This window comes from Primulina eburnea, chromosome 1, assembly GCF_022965805.1.
Source record: "Primulina eburnea isolate SZY01 chromosome 1, ASM2296580v1, whole genome shotgun sequence".
Classification (NCBI taxonomy): Eukaryota; Viridiplantae; Streptophyta; class Magnoliopsida; order Lamiales; family Gesneriaceae; genus Primulina; species Primulina eburnea.
The window spans coordinates 18329543-18346881 of NC_133101.1; the positions used below are offsets into that span (position 1 = coordinate 18329543).

The 17339-nt window shown below is 40.1% G+C and overlaps 1 protein-coding gene and 1 long non-coding RNA gene across 2 annotated transcripts in view; both read left to right on the forward strand.

Moving 5' to 3' along the window:
• LOC140811727 (uncharacterized) overlaps nt 1–3576 on the forward strand; it is a 40723-nt gene extending 37147 nt beyond the window's left edge. The window contains exons 2-3 of the long non-coding RNA XR_012113516.1: nt 2590–2678; nt 3273–3576. This is a non-coding gene — a long non-coding RNA (uncharacterized lncRNA). The remainder of the gene's footprint in view (nt 1–2589; nt 2679–3272) is intronic.
• A 4262-nt stretch (nt 3577–7838) lies between these two features.
• LOC140805300 (uncharacterized) lies at nt 7839–8406 on the forward strand. Its single transcript, XM_073161564.1, has 3 exons — nt 7839–8010; nt 8185–8342; nt 8401–8406. Exons 1-3 carry the CDS (start codon nt 7839–7841, stop codon nt 8404–8406), a joined length of 336 nt encoding a protein of 111 aa, XP_073017665.1.
• Nucleotides 8407–17339: the final 8933 nt, after the last annotated feature.

Genomic DNA, 17339 nt, shown 5'->3' on the forward strand with positions numbered 1-17339 from the left:
AAAAGGAAAATATGAAAATATCTGCATAGCCCTGTTGGAAATCTGATATCCTGCGTAAAATTATTGCTTGGATGCCAAGAAGCTTAAAGATTTATATGCTTTTTATTCAATAGTTCAGCTCTGACAAAGAATAATTTTATCTAATTATACCTAGGTGTAAAATGCAGCTTTTTGGCGTAAGATCCAGAAACAACATACGAGCCTTTATCCTTAAGTGGAGTCAGTTATATGGATCACCTACGCCATTGTGTTCTATCTCTTATTACATTCTCATCGATATTTATATCATGTATAATCATTATTATACAAGTCTTTTTTGGTCTTCTTCTTTGTCTATCAATATGGATACTAGTCATGGTCTCGCATCTCTTACCTAGAGAGCCTCTATTGGTCTGGTCACCTTTGTACGTGTCCACATCATCTGAGGCGTGTCTCCTTCAATTTTTCTTCGACAACCCCCAATGTTTCTTTGATCTCCTTTTTTTTAGTCTATCAATTATTGTATGTCTTCACATCCACCTTAGCATCCTCATCTTTGTGACTCTAAATATTTTGTTCATGTGTCCGCTTTACCGAACAACATTGGGATACATATAACTTAGCAGACCTAACCGTTATTCTCTAAAACTTCACTTTGAGTTTCTGGGGTACCTTACGATCTCACAGAATATCAGATTCACTTATCCAGTTCGACCATCCTACTTGTATTATATGTGATACATCTCAATCAATCCCCACATATTTCTGTGAAAACGATTTTAGATACTTAAAGGTCTCACTCATCGTTAAGACATAAATCGAGTGAGACTCTACCATAATTTTTCCTCGAATAAGTCCTCATGAGAACTAAACTCGTGGTCAGTTTGTGGCCATGACGGTGGTTCCTATTTGCCTTCCAAGCATGAGTACGATGCCATGGTCATCCATGTAAGCTCGATGCATTTTTCATGAATTGTTTTCGTGGTCCGTCATAATGAGATGATTAGTGTGTCAAACTTAGAGTTGAGGGGGCAAAGATTACACATACTTGGTCACATAGTTTCTTTGGGTGTCTTTCAGAGCCAATATATTTGACACAATTTTGTTGGTTATTATGTCTTTTAACCAAATTTGTATCTGTAGCCAACCTATAAATCAAATGAACATCAAGTCGAAGCCTGCAATGCTCAGAATAAAACATGCCAAGTAAGCATCAACACAACTATAAAGTACAAAAAAAATGGCAAGTGTGATATCCATAAAAATTGCTTAAACCTAGAAATCTAGTGGATCACATTTCATTCTTGTATTTTAAGTTTTTAGAGTAACAATCATATCCTGGAAAGTGCGATACTAGAATGTTTAGGATAGGCATAGTTGCAACTTAGTTCGAATCGAGTTTCAAGCTGGAGTGAGTAATTATTTATCTCTTGTTCTCATGTGTTGCTTCGGCTTGCAATGCATACTTGTGGTAATATATCCTAGAATGTTGTGTAGAGGTGCGATAAGTCCTGTTTTTGGCTTATCTCTCTTCTTTTAATTTGAATGGAATGACTTCGTTCATATATTGCATGGACAGGGAGATTGATGCGTATTTGTCATTCAAATTGCTGTAATGGCCGAATTTTTAGAATAATGTTTTGTATATTGATCCAATTGATGTGAGGCCATTTCCATTAGAAAGATAAGACATAAGACTATAACTTTCCAGTTTTGTGTTTTGTTCAAATCATCAGGGAAGACGAGCCAAAAGTGCCCCGAAGTGTGTCGTGTGTATCGTCGTTCCTACAATGACACATGTTGGGAGATTGAGCATAACTTTTTACTCCGATATCCAAATGATCGGAAATTTGGAGAGGTTTAAGAAAATACATAGGGCTACAACTTTGTAATTTACCACTTTTCCAAATTATGAAAGGAAAAGGCGTTTCGAAAGAAGGGTGTTTTGGCCGAGAGTTCCGCACGGGAATTGATGTGCGCCCGGGCGGGAATTGATGTGCGCCCGGGCGGGCTTTGTTCGAGAAAAAGGGTGTTTTGGCCGAGAGTTCCGCGCCCGGGCGGAAAAAGATGTCCGCCCGGGCGGCCAACGATTTTAAAAAGCGTATTTTGAGGTTTGGATGGTATATATTAGATTGGGGAATGATTTTTGTATCATTTCTTCTCATCCTCATTTCTTTCCATCGGTTTAGAACTAGGGTTCTTCATTTTTCCTTTCATCTTCTAATTTCTTCTTCAATCTATGGGAGATTTGTTGTAGAAAATTATGAAATAAAGTTAGATTTGTGATCCTCTCCCCAAGATCTTCAAGATGGTGTAAGTATGTTATATTTTTATTCAAGTTTGGAAATGGGATGAAGTTTAGAATTTATATTTGTGTTGATATTTGAGATGTTGGAGATGTTGGAGTTGTGTTGGTTTGAATATAAAATGGAATTGAAGCCAATGGCAAAGTATATGAGCTAATTTCTTTAGCACGCATGCTATGTGTTTGATGAAATGATTCAATGAATGTTTTTATGGCATATTAAGGTTAAGAAATTTACGGATCTTGATTCGAAGCAGTATTGAACTAATTATGAATTTTGAACATAAATTACTCTTTTTTGATAGATGATCAAAGTCCTTGAGTTATAGTAGAATTCAAAGGTTCAAGACTTCTCACCTACGCATTTCGATCTTCTTTTGGTAATATTTGAAAGGTATGTTACGGTCGGTAACATACGAGGTAAAAGTATCATTTTTATTTTAAATTGAAAACTCTATGGCTCGATGAATTATTGGTGATTTGATGATGATTGTTGTATTGAGATGAGTTGATTATGATATCGAAATGATGATATTGATTTGCATCATTACATTGCATATTGAGCCACTTTTTGATTCAGATTCGATATGGCGGAGGTCGCCTTGATTTATTGATTTGTTGGGCGTATGGGGCTATAGTTGAGTTGGCATAGTGTATGCGGAGGTCGCTGCTATGGCCTGAACACTCTCAATAGGCGCACCATAGTCTTGGGATTGTAGAACACAACAATCCACCCCGAGCGGATGAGTCGGTGGATGTTGCTGGGTGATTCTATTCACTTGGGTACCCTATGACAGATGATTCACTTGATCTTGAGATTTATTGATAGCCCACAGCTTCTGATCATGCATTGCATTATATTGCATCTTTATGAATCTCATATGAACTATATGTAAATTTTAAATTCTCATATGTTATTGATTGTATCATACTGAGTTTATACTCACCGCCATTCGGCTACCTCTTGTTTTCATGTGCTTGACGGTAGGTGAGGCGAGGCTTGGGATGCCAGAGTCCAGTTCCAGGCGAGGAGATACGAGTTAAAGTGGGATTCTCGGGTCTTAGGAGCTATGTGATGATGTTTGGATTTATTTGGTTCACTACTTTATTTTGGCATGTTGAAAATTATATTTCAAACATGTGAGACTTTTAAATTATTTTGACGATGTTTATGTGGATTTGTGAACAACAAATTATGTATTTTATTAAATCGTTTGGTTTGATACATTTAAAATTATTAGTATTAGATATTGGACCCGGGGCCCCACATTAGGTGGTATCAGAGCGTAAGATATTTGAGAAAAGGATAGATCAAGTCAGTTTGAATTGCTTTATCATGTGATATATTTGCTAGCATTTTCATTGTGCTATGATGTGAAATACATGATTTAAATTGAGATATTATATTGTTGAGCTTTATTCGAGATTTTTGAGATTGTTGAGTCTCGAGAGCTAGAGATGATTGATACAAGATCGAGATGATTATGATATGGTGATTTTATATTTGTTTGATCTATTGTATATAAGACATGGCTACTCGAGGTAGAGGTCGTGGTAGAGCTAGACAGAATATACCAGTGGCACAAGATCAGGTCAGTGCTACTCATACTCAGATGGATATAACTCCGACTCCGATGGAGATACTGTTAGCCAAATTTCAGTCTTTGCACCCACCGATGTTGAAGGGTACCGAGAATGCATTAGAGTGTGAAAATTGGTTGGAGAATATGGATCAATTATTTGAATCTTTTGAGTATCCAGATGATCGTAGAATCAAATTAGTTGTTCATCAGTTATTAGATGTTGCTAAGATTTGGTGGATCATGACCAAGAAAGCTTTAGAGGGTCGAGGTACGATTGTTACCTGGGATATCTTTAAATCTGAATTTTATCAACGTTTCTTTCCTACCTCTTACAGGAAAGATAGGGGAGCCGAGTTTGCAAATTTAAAGCAGGGAAATCTGAATATTGAGGACTATGTTGCTAAGTTTTCGAATTTACTGAGATTTGCTCCTCATGTAGCATCCGATGAAGAAGCTAAGGCGGATCACTTCATAAATGGTCTTAACCAAGATATATTTACCTTGGTTAATACTGGAAGGCCTAACACTTTTGCTGAGGCTCTTGATCGAGCCAAGGGAGCTAAAACCGAGATCATTAGACAGAGAGGTCCTCAGTATTCGCAACGACCACAACATCAACAGTTTCGATAGCAGTTCAGACAGGGTAATACTGGCAGTAACAGTGGCAACATAAGAGAGCAATTTCGGGCTAGAGGCAAGCAATTTAAGAGGCATGGTAGTAATTTTTCGAGTTCAAGTGGATCGAGACAGTATGGTTCAGTTCAGAGCACTGTTATTCAGGTCCGACTTGTGGTCAGTGTGGTGGTAGACATTATACCGATCAGTGTAGAGGAGTCTCGGGAGCTTGTTGATAAGTGCAAGAATTGCACTTAATTTATATATTGAAACCAAATGATTTATGTTAGTTTTCGAATAGAATTATGCTTTGTTTTTGTTGTTTTTGTTATGTGCAGGGGATAACAATTAGTGGATGCTTTAGAGCTAAATAGAGGGATTTGAAGCAAGAAAAGGTGAAAAGAAGAGAGCCGCAGCGCCTATAACTAGCGCCACAGCGCCATTATATTCGTATGAGAAGCGCCGCAGCGCCACCAAAGAAGCGCCGCAGCGCCCGAGTATGAGTGCCTTAAGCTCCTAGGTGCTGACGAGAAGCGCCGCGGCACTAACCCTTAAAATCGACGGGCTCCTAGGCGCTAATTAACCAGCGCCCAGGCGCTAGCGGCGGCGAGAAGAAAAATAATGGGCCTCGACTTGAGGCCCGGTCGCGGACATAAAAGAACTAGAAGGGTTCAGTCTAGGGGATCGCCGTTTTTGAGAGGAAAACACCTAGGAGAGCTGGAGAAATCAAGAGACGAAGATCCGGAACGCAAAGATCGATCGCAGATACGAAGAACGACAGATCTGAACACAGAGACGGCACTTCGGATTTGTCTTTTATCTTTCATTTTTGTCTTTTCGTGTAAATTCAATATCTGAATCTTCAAACATGCATTGTGTTTATTTATATTTCGTCATGAACTAATCTTCCAGTCTAGAGAATGACGTAGCTTTGTGGATACGATAATTTGATTCGGTATGTTTACATGATTGAATTCTTTCTCGTTTATTTGTGTTTTTTCGTGTTTATTTTACTGCAGTTTATTGGCCATAAATTGTGTGTGATTTGATTAATTCTACAACTCGGGAGAGGGAATAAGGTTATAGATCATTAGAAACACATCGTTAAATGTTTATAGCGTTTGGAAGGCGTATAACTTTAGCGAGGCTTAGGTAAGAACATTGTTTGCATCTGCCCATTAAACTTGGATTTTAATTAGGAATAATAAAGTCGAAGTTTGATCGGTATAACTTATTCGTCACTTGGGAAAGGAAGAATAAAACAATTAAGTGTTCTTGGCCATTAAATAATTGGAATTTGAAATTGTAATTGCATCCGAGAATTATTATCGTTGATACTCAGTGAAATCATTTCTCTAGATACTCTCTCTCAGTATATTTTCTCAGTCGGTGTTTTAATTTAATTTGGTAATCGCAATTGAGTTGTTAGACAACGCACAAAACCTTTCTTTATTTTCTAAATAAATTTGAGACTATTTTAATTACAAGAATTGATATAAATCTAGTATTCACTCCTCGTGGGATCGACACTCGTACTTAGAAATACATTTTACTATAATTTGACGTCGTGCGCTTGCGAGCAATCAAGAAAACATGCAACAAGTTTTTGGCGTCGTTGTCGGGGAGTGTCTAAATTTAAATTTATATCAATATTGTTACCAATTAGTCTAGATTTTAATTTAGATCTCTTTGTTTTATTTTATGGTTATTGATTCGTTTATTTTCTTTGTTTGACAGTGTATGCGAAGATCGAAAAGCCCTGAGATGCTTGTTTTTTATCCGGAGATCGAAAGAACTGCACGGAGACTAAGAAAAGAAAGGAGGGAAGAGATCAAAGCAATGGCTGATAACAGGGAGAATAATGAACACATCCAGCCAGAGGCTAGACCCATCAGAGATCACTTTAGACCAGTGCTCTCTAACCACTATTCTGGCATTGCTCGAGGGACCATCAATGCTAACAATTTCGAGTTGAAGCCTGCTTTAATCAATATGGTTCAGGAAAACCAGTTTGATGGAACAAGCCATTTCTGATCCTCATATTCATTTGAGGACTTTCTTGGAGATAACGGACACGGTAAAGATTAATAATGTTTCTGATGATATTATAAGACTGCGTTTGTTGCCGTTTTCTCTCAGGGATCAAGCACGAGGATGGCTACAATTGCTTCCCTTGGGAAGCATCACGACATGGCATGAGCTAGCCACGAAATTTTTAGCGAAATACTTTTCCCCTGCAAAGTCTGCCCAGTTCAAGATTGAGATCAGCACGTTTAGGCAGACTGAATTCGAGCAATTGTATGAAGCATGGGAAAGATACAAGGAGCTATTGAGGAAGTGCTTAAACCATGGCTTTGAAGACTGGGTGCAAATCGAGTTATTCTACAATGGTTTGACTGGGCAAACTAGAGAAACTGTAGATGCCGCAGCTGGTGGCACTATTTTTGTAAAATCTCCTGAGCAAGCGTATGACTTGCTTGAGCAGATGACTATAAACAGCTTTCAGTGGTCATCCGAGAGATCAGGAGTCAAGAGGACAGTTGGAGTCTATGCTGTGGATCCTATCACGTCACTCACTGCGCAGGTATCAGCATTGACTACACAGATAGCAGCCATGAACAAAGTGAGTACATCTGAAATCGAGGGTCCATCGATGGTTGCTGAAGAACTATCTACCCCTGAAGAAGCACAGTATATCAACAACGGAAATCAGGGTGGATATGGAGGATATAGAGGTAACCCTCCCCCTAACACTTATCATCATGGATTAAGAAATCATGAAAACTTTTCTTATGCAAACAATAAAAATGTGTAGAATCCTCCACCGGGGTTCAATACATCAAAGGAGGAGGGAAAGCCTTCATTTGAAGATTTGGTAGGTACATTCGTTGCTGAGTCTGGAAAGAGGATGGCGAGAACTGAATCTCGTGTTGACAATATGGAGACTCACATGGGAAACATGGGTGCCACAATGAAATCCTTGGAAACGCAAATCGGACAGTTGGCCAACGCTCTAAAAGATCAGAACAAAGGGCAATTTCCCAGTAACACAGAGGTGAACCCAAAAGAGCAGTGCAAGGCTGTCACTTTGAGGAATGGTAAGGAATTAGAGGTACAGAGTCCCAAAGAGAGAGTGGACAGTGAGAAGACAGTTGAAGAAGGTGAAGTGGAGGGATCCACGGCTGAAATCAAAGTTGAACCACCTCCAGTGTATAAGCCGACAGAGATTCAAGAAGAAGAATTTAGATGATCAGTTTGCAAAGTTCTTAGAGATTTTCAAGAAGATACACATCAACATACCATTTGCTGATGCTTTGGAGAAAATGCCGAATTATGCAAAGTTTATTAAAGATGTGATGTCTAAAAAGAGGAAGCTGCAAGAGTTTGAGACAGTGAAGCTGACTGAGGAGTGCAGTGCAATCCTACAAAAGAAACTACCAAAAAAATTGAAAGATCCAGGGAGTTTTACTATTTCTTGTTTTATTGGTGGTTCTCATTGTAGTAAATCCTTATGTGATTTAGGAGCAAGTATTAATTTGATGTCATTTTCTATTTTCAGGAAATTGGAGCTTGGAGAAGTTAAACCAACTACTATCACCCTACAGCTTGCAGACAAAAGTCTCACGTATCCGCGTGGGATCGTCGAGGATGTACTGGTAAAAGTGGATAAGTTTATTTTTCCTGCTGACTTTGTGATTTTAGATATGGAAGAAGATCATGATGCTCCATTGATCTTTGGGAGACCATTCTTGGCGACTGGAAGTGCATTGATTGATGTTCATAAGGGTGAACTCACCTTGAGAGTTGGTGGAGAAGAAGTTATTTTTAACATCTATCACGCCATGAAGGGATCGAATGAGGTAAGCACTTGTAAAAGCATTAATGTTATAGACTCATGTATGTCTCTTGATTGTGCAGGAATGAGGGATCCCTTGGAGAGCTGTCTGATAGGTGCGGCAGGAACTGTTGATGAAGATAATTGGGAAGTGAAAGAGCAATTGGTGGCTCTTGAAGCACTACAAAAAGAAAAGAGAAAAGATACACCGCACGAGGAGTTGGATGTAAATGAGAAACTAGAGGTAATACCACCTTCCCCTAAGTTGAAAGAGTTGCCAAGCCACCTTTGTTATGCATTTTTAGGTGAGAAGTCGACGTATCCGGTAATTATCTCTTCCTCCCTTTCTTGTGATGAAAAAGATAAATTATTGAGAGTGCTGAGAAAATACAAAACTACTTTAGGATGGTCGATATCTGATATTAGGGGAATTAGCCCCACTATATGCATGCATAAAATTTTGATGGAGGAGTCGTATACTCCTTATGTGGATCACCAGAGAAGGTTGAACTCAGCAATAAAGAGGTTGTGAAGAATGAGGTACTGAAATTATTAAATGCTGGTGTAATTTATGCTATTTCTGATAGTAGCTGGGTATCTCCTGTGCAAGTAGTACCAAAAAAGGGTGGAATGACAGTGGTAAAAAATGAAAATGATGAACTAATATCTACTCGTAGTGTAACTGGTTGGCGAGTATGTATTGATTATAGAAAGTTGAACAATGCCACACGAAAAGATCATTTTCCATTGCCTTTTATTGATCAGATGCTTGATAGACTTGCAGGTTATTGTCACTACTGTTTCTTAGATGGTTATTCAGGTTATAACCAAATTTCTATAGCTCCGGAAGATCAGGAGAAAACGACATTCACTTGCCCCTATGGCACGTTTGCCTTTAAGAGGATGCCCTTTGGGCTATGTAATGCACCTGCCACTTTTCAGAGGTGTATGATGGCCATATTTGCAGACATGGTGGAGGAGATAATGGAAGTCTTCATGGACGACTTCTCGGTATTTGGCTCGTCATTTGATCATTGTTTACATAATTTATCCCTTGTTTTGCAAAGATGCCAAGAAAAGAACTTAGTTCTTAACTGGGAGAAATGCCACTTTATGGTCCAAGAGGGCATAGTCCTTGGACATAAAGTGTCATCTCGGGGATTAGAAGTGGACAGAGCCAAGGTGGTTGTCATTGAAAAACTTCCTCCACCAAAGAACATCAAGGGAATAAGGAGCTTCCTAGGACACGCGGGGTTTTATCGTAGATTCATTAAAGATTTTTCTAAGATCACTAAACCCCTGTGCAATTTACTTGAAAAGGAGTCAACTTTTATATTTGATGATAATTGTTTGCAGGCATTCGAGAAGATAAAAATGGCATTGGTGACTGCACCAATTATGATAGTGCCGGACTGGGAGCAACCCTTTGAGCTGATGTGCGATGCAAGTGATTATGCAGTAGGTGTAGTGTTGGGCCAGAGACGTGATAAATTCTTTAGATCAATCTACTATGCAAGTTGTACCATGGATGCGGCACATCAAAACTACACAACTACCGAAAAGGAGATGCTTGCAGTAGTATTCGCCTTTGACAAGTTTAGACCTACTTGGTAGGTACAAAGGTAATCGTTTTCACTGATCATGCAGCTATCCGATACTTATTTGCCAAGAAGTACGCAAAGCCACGCTTGATAAGGTGGATCTTGTTGCTCCAAGAGTTTGATTTTGAAGTAAAGGATAGGAAGGGATGTGAAAATCAAGTGGCTGACCACTTGTCAAGACTTGAGCTAGAAGAGAAGGAAGAAGAGGGAGCCATTCAAGAGACATTTCCAGGTGAGCAGCTTTTTGAGGTAAACTCTGTACTTCCTTGGTTTGCTGATATTGCTAATTTTTGGTCATATGGCACCCTTCCCCCAGATATGAGCTACCATCAGAAGAAGAAGTTCATCCATGATATAAAGTTCTTCTATTGGGACGACCCGTTCGTGTATAAGAGGTGTGCTGACCAAGTGATTAGGAGGTGCGTGGAAGAGATCGAAGCGCAACAAATTTTGGAGAAATGTCATTCTTCACCATATGGTGGACATTTCGGAGCATCACGAACAGCGACTAAGGTATTACAATCTGGTTTTTACTAGCCTAGTTTGTTTAAGGATAGTTATACCTTAGTGAAATCATGTGATAGATGCCAAAGGTTAGGAAACATCTCTAGGCGTCACGAATTACCACTGACAAATGTTTTTGAAGTGGAAGTTTTTGACGTTTGGGGCATAGATTTCATGGGACCTTTTCCCCTTTCTTCAGGCTATTCTTACATTTTGTTAGCTGTTGATTACGTGTCGAAATGGGTGGAAGCAATCGCCACCAGTACTAATGACTCTCATGTTGTAGCGAAATTCGTACATAAAAACATCTTCACCAGGTTTGGAACACCGAGAGCTATCATAAGTGACGAAGGTACGCATTTTTGCAATAGAATTTTCAACTCACTATTGGCCAAATACAATGTGAAGCACAAGGTGGCACTAGCATATCATCCGCAGTCGAATGGTCAAGCTGAAGTATCCAACCGGGAAATTAAGCAGATACTGGAAAAGACTGTCAACACAAACCGGAGAGATTGGGCTATGAAGTTGGATGATGCGCTATGGGCTTATAGAACTGCATTCAAGACGCCTATTGGGATGTCTCCCTATCGGCTAGTATTTGGAAAAGCATGCCACCTACCATTGGAGTTGGAGCATAGGGCATTTTGGACCGTGAAGAAGTTGAATTTTGATCTGAAAGCGTCTGGCGGTTAGAAAACTGCAATTGAGCGAGATGGACGAATTCCGAAATGACGCCTATGAGAATGCCAGATCTATAAAGAACAGACTAAGAAGTGGCATGACAAAATCATAGTTCGAAGGGAGCTCAAACCAGGACAACAGGTACTGCTGTACAACTCTCGTCTGAAGTTGTTCCCTGGTAAGCTAAAGTCGCGATGGTCAGGGCCATTTGTTTTGGAAACGGTGTCTCCCTATGGAGCCGTCGAGCTAAAGTGCAATGACGGACGAACTTTCAAAGTAAATGGACAGCGGGTTAAGCCTTTCTATGGGACTGAAGTAAGGAATATCGACAGTTACAAGTTGATCTGATCAGACAGGTTATAGTCGGGCTGACGACGTTAAACCAAGCGCTTGTTGGGAGGCAACCCAACCAGTATCGTTTCCTACTTTCGTTTCATTCCGTTTCGTTTCCGTTATTTAATTCTTCGCATTTGTTTTTAGGATTTCTTTTTGTTATTTTGGCGTGTGAAGTTTTGACATTGATATTTGAAGTTATTATGCAGGTATTAGGTGAACCGGAGTGTGCAGAAAGAGGCTCAACACATCCAAAAATTTTAAAGAATAAGCGCCTAAGCGCTGAGTTGGAGCGCCGCAGCACCCGGAAATTCGTACCTTAAGCGCCGCAGCACCAAGAAGTTAGCGCCGCAGCGCTAACAAATACAAAAGGATCAAGCGCCTAACCGCTTCAATTCAGCACCGCGGCACCAGAGTATTCGTGTGTTAAGCGCCGGGACGCTAGTTCGTGATATTAAAAAAAAAAGGGGGCTTTGCAATCTCATTCTACCCTAACACAATAGAAGCGCCGCGGCCCTCCCCAAACTCCACCACCGAAATTTCGCCAATCAACAGGAATCCATCCCAAACTCCCCTCCTAAACACCACAATACACCACTCATATCATCCTCCAACCAAATCTACCTAGATTTGCTACTTCTATACCCTATGTTGGATAATAAAATTTCAGAAAAATTTCTTCATCGACACCAACCGGAGGAACTACAAGCATACTTTGGGTATTCTAGCACATGGTAAGCGTTCTTGATGTTGTAAATTTTCAAGATATTGTTAGAATTTGAAGGAATAGGTTGCTTTATTTGATATACGCCAAGTGTTCGATCAATTGTCTCAATAAGCTGTTGTTGGGATTTGTTTGCATATTTTCGTGGATTGTTGATTGATTGATAGTGTTGGTAGTGAGGGTGGCGAATCGTTGCGTTGGTTGGGTTATTGTTATTTGGATATTGTTGCTTTGGTTGGTATATTGTTATTGGATTTTGTTGTTGGAGCTTAGTTATGCCTCCGAAAAAGAAGAACAAAAGGGGTGAGGCGGAAGTTGGCGAGTCGTCGAATCCTACTTTTGACAGACGACGGTTTTGGGATGCGAAGGCGGCCGAAAACTACTTGAAGTTGTTAGAAAAGAATATGCAGAGGGAACGGGGGATGGAGCAGAGCTACCCCGAATGCACCACATTGACTCATGCTCGCTCAATGGAATGGGGCGAATTTGTTAAGCCACCCGCTGATGCTGTGATGTCCTTGGTGAGGGAATTCTACGCCAATTTGAAAGTAAAGCATGAAGAGTACCACGTAAGGATTCGAGGCCGGCTTGTTGCCTTTGACAGAATGACTATTAACTCCCTATATGGCATGCCGGACTACGAGACTGACGGGTTCACGTTGTTCATGAGGGACCTGTACCCTTACGAGACCGTCATTGACACACTTTGTGAGCCGGGCACCGTTTGGAAACTGAATAATCAACGAGCCCCGGTCACATTTCCAGCGACTTCACTAAAGAGGCAGGCATATAATTGGTATCATTTTGTGGCCTCACGGTTAATTCCATCTGGGCATGTGTCAGATGTGACCAAAAAGAAGGCGGCTTTGGTATTCTGCATCCTCACCGACCGAACAGTAGACGCGGGCCGCATTATTTTGACATCCATTCTACAGGCGGCTAGGGGCACATCTACTGTCAGCATGCCCCACTCTTCGATGATCACAGATCTTTGTCATGCAGCGGGTGTGACGTGGGATGACAGTGAGACACTACTGCACACAAAAGGGGATATATCACTGTCCGCAGACCGTCCGACGGATAGGCGAAGGCAAGTGGTTGTTCATGCGCCGGGAGAGGCGTCAGGGAGTGGTGCGCAGCCTCGTTCACGTGCACGTCAGGCGGAGACCGGCGGTACTCAGACCAACAGCCAGCGTCTCGGTGCTATTGAGCGCATGATGCAGCGACAGTGCCGGATTTCTCGTCAGCAGAGATAGATTGAGCGCGAGCATTGGCGGACACGCGAGCACATGGACTACATGCATGATTTTACTCGTGTCCTTGCACAGCGATTCCCTACGACAGATGCCTACGATGAGCCACATCCACAGCCGCCAGCTTTTTCCCACACACCCATTGAGGATGAGTATGGGCAGGATGATGATGATGAGGAGGAGCCTGAGCTGTCAGGCGAGGACAGCGAGTCCTGATGCTCGCTGTACGAGGTACGTGGTTCCCTGTTTTTCTTGCGTTATTACTGTACATTGGGGACAATGCACGTACTTTAGTTTGGGGGGTTGTACTTGACATTTACTCTGATGCTTTAATTGTTTTATTGGTTTGCTCTCGTGTCTTTCTTTGGATTGCATGATTAATGATTAGTTATTACCTGCACAGTAGCGTTTAAAAAAAAATGAAATGAAAAATAAAACCAAAACAAAAATATTAGGTTAAGTCATGGTGATGTTAATCTGAGGCCAATGATGAAGATGAATCGTGATTCAAAAGAAAAATGTATTCATGATTACTGGGGAGTCATATTTCTTATGCAATGTCGTGTTATTGATATCATCGGTGCTTAGAGTAAATTTGTATGCCTGTGATGCTAATTAAACGATGGAACTCTGAGTTTAGCAATTCTCGCATGAAGTTGAATGACACTTTTGCAAACACAGAAATGATCTAGGCAGTTTTTCAATATCTTTGGGCCTTTGTTCTTTGCTCTTTATCCATTGTTAGCCCATTGAGCCTTGAGTAGAATGAGATGCTTGACTTTTCTTCGTACACCTATCTCTTATATCTTTTTGACTGAAAACTGCATGTGATTGGTTTGTGTGAGTTGATTAATGGATTGATGGAGTTTAGAACTTGCTTGAACACTTTTCGAGGCGAAATACGGATAATATGTGACATAGGAATGATTTAGGCGATCTTTGGAACCGTTGAGCTTTTGAGCCTACCTAATGAACATGAAATATCCCTAGTGTCCCATGTTGAGCCTACTAAAAATCAAGTGGTGTGTGTCAAAGACACACAACTAACCCCCACTTGTATCTTTTCTATATCCCACAACAACTACCACATGAAGCTTATACACTTATTTTCCTACCTGACTTTGAGAGAAATAAATTCATTGGTGTTGTAATGATTCAAATGCTCCTTGACAAGAAAATGAAAAAATGAAATGTGTATAAAGGAGTTGGAAAGAAAAGAAGAAGAAAAATGATGAAAATGATGAATCAGAAGTGGTGAAAAAGAAAACATTTGGGAGATAAAAGATATGAATGGGGAGAAACATTAAGGAGATGGTGAATAAAAAGTGAATTAAAATGAGTGAAAGTTATGAAAAGTCATTTATTTCTCTCAAATTCTGATATTCATAGCTTTATTGAAGCCAAGAGCCGTAGCCTAACGTTACAAGCCTCAAAGACCTATTAACCTTGTCACATTTATCCAATATACTAGTGGAGAAAAGTTGTTCAAGTCAAGCCTATGGATCCCTGAAAAACATTATCAACGAGTACTAACTTTAATCATTTGCATGCAAGCATCTCACTGTGTGATTTCATCGTTGGGAGATTTGTATTGAATATCGTTTGAACCAAATAATCACCTACAAAGTCCTTTGTGATATGTGCAAGTAGAAGTGTGTTTTAATGAAGTGTAAGTTGAGCTGAGTGAAGAATTCTTGAGTTTTGAAGGCAACCAGGTGTTGTGAATCGATTTGAGCATTCGATCAGGTAGATAAATATTGACATATCACACACACACGTGACTCTCGAGTAATTACGAATCCTACAAAAATAATTTAATCAAAGGCCATTCTCACTTTGTGCATAACCATGACTTTAGTCGTTGCTTTGAATTCCTGTTTGAGTCTGCATTCCTTTACTTTTACTTTTATTTTGCTCGGGACTAGCAAAAGTTCAAGTTTGGGGGGTTTGATAAGTGCAAGAATTGCACTTAATTTATATATTGAAACCAAATGAATTATGTTAGTTTTCGAATAGAATTATGCTTTGTTTTTGTTGTTTTTGTTATGTGCAGGGGATAACAATTAGTGGATGCTTTAGAGCTAAATAGAGGGATTTGAAGTAAGAAAAGGTGAAAAGAAGAGAGCTGCAGCGCCTATAACTAGCGCCACAGCGCCATTATATTCGTATGAGAAGCGCCGCAGCGCCACCAAAGAAGCGCCGCAGTGCCCGAGTATGCGTGCCTTAAGCGCCTAGGCGCTGACGAGAAGCGCCGCGGCACTAACCCTAAAAATCGACGGGCGCCTAGGCGCTAATTAACCAGCACCGCGGCGCTAGCGGCGGCGAGAAGAAAAATAATGGGCCTCGACTTGAGGCCCGGTCGCGGACATAAAAGAACTAGAAGGGTTCAGTCTAGGGGATCGCCGTTTTTGAGAGGAAAACACCTAGGAGAGCTGGAGAAATCAAGAGACGAAGATCCGAAACGCGAAGATCGATCGCAGATACGAAGAAAGACGGATCTGAACACAGAGACGGCACTTCGGATTTGTCTTTTATCTTTCGTTTTTGTCTTTTCGTGTAAATTCAATGTCTGAATCTTCAAACATGCATTGTGTTTATTTATATTTCGTCATGAACTAATCTTCCAGTCTAGAGAATGACGTAGCTTTGTGGATACGATAATTTGATTCGGTATGTTTACATGATTGAATTCTTTCTCGTTTATTTGTGTTTCTTCGTGTTTATTCTACAGCAATTTATTGGCCATAAATTGTGTGTGATTTGATTAATTCTACAACTCGGGAGAGGGAATAGGGTTATAGATCATTAGAAACACGTCGTTAAATGTTTATAGCGTTCGGAAGGCGTATAACTTTAGCGAGGCTTAGGTACGAACATTGTTTGCATCTGCCCATTAAACTTGGATTTTAATTAGGAATAATAAAGTCGAAGTTTGATCGGTATAACTTATTCGTCACTTGGGAAAGGAGGAATAAAACAATTAAGTATTCTTGGCCATTAAATAATTGGAATTCGAAATTGTAATTGCATCCGAGAATTATTATCGTTGATACTCAGTGAAATCATTTCTCTAGATACTCTCTCTCAGTATATTTTCTCAATCGGTGTTTTAATTTAATTTGGAAATCGCAATTGAGTTGTTAGACAATGCACAAAACCTTTCTTTATTTTCTAAATAAAGTTGAGACTATTTTTAATACAAGAATTGATATAAATCTAGTATTCACTCCTCGTGGGATCGACACTCGTACTTAGAAATACATTTTACTATAACTTGACGTCGTGCGCTTGCGAGCAATCAAGAAAACACGCAACACTTGTCATTTGTGTAACCAGGTGGGACACTATACTCGAATGTGTCCTAACCGTGGCAGTGATATGTCTCAGAGTGGGGGATCTTCGAGACAGACATCTCACCAGAACCGTCAGACCCCTACAGTTCATTCCTATCAGCAGTCAAATTGGTCAGATCAAAACAAACAGAGTGGTAACCACAGGGTAGGACAACCACCTAGACAGCAGGCTCGAGTTTTTGCACTTACTGAGGATGAGGCACATAATGTTCCAGATAATGTCATTACAGGTAATTGTTTTCTCTCAGGTTATCCTGCTTATGTTTTGATGGATACTGGTGCATCACATACTTTCATAGCTGAGCACTTTGTCACATTGCATTCGTTGAATTCTATGCCATTATTGTCTACATTATCTATTTCTACCCCACTGGGCAAAGTGATGAGGTCAGCTGAAATGATAAGTGGTTGTGAATTTCGTTATAAGGATAATGTCATTGAGCTTGATTGTATTGTGTTGGAGATGTTTGATTTTGACTGCATACTTGGTATTGACATGTTGACAAGATACAAGGATACTGTAGATTGTTTTCAGAAGGTTGTTAAATTTAGATCTGATATGACAGATCA

Excerpts from the sequence above, each read along its gene's own strand:
- LOC140805300 (XM_073161564.1), top strand. The coding sequence starts at position 7,839 with ATGTCTAAAAAGAGGAAGCTGCAAGAGTTTGAGACAGTGAAGCTGACT. Across the intron at positions 8,011-8,184 it reads CTTATGTGATTTAGGAGCAA|ATATGGAAGAAGATCATGAT; the intron begins GTATTAATTTGA and ends TTGTGATTTTAG.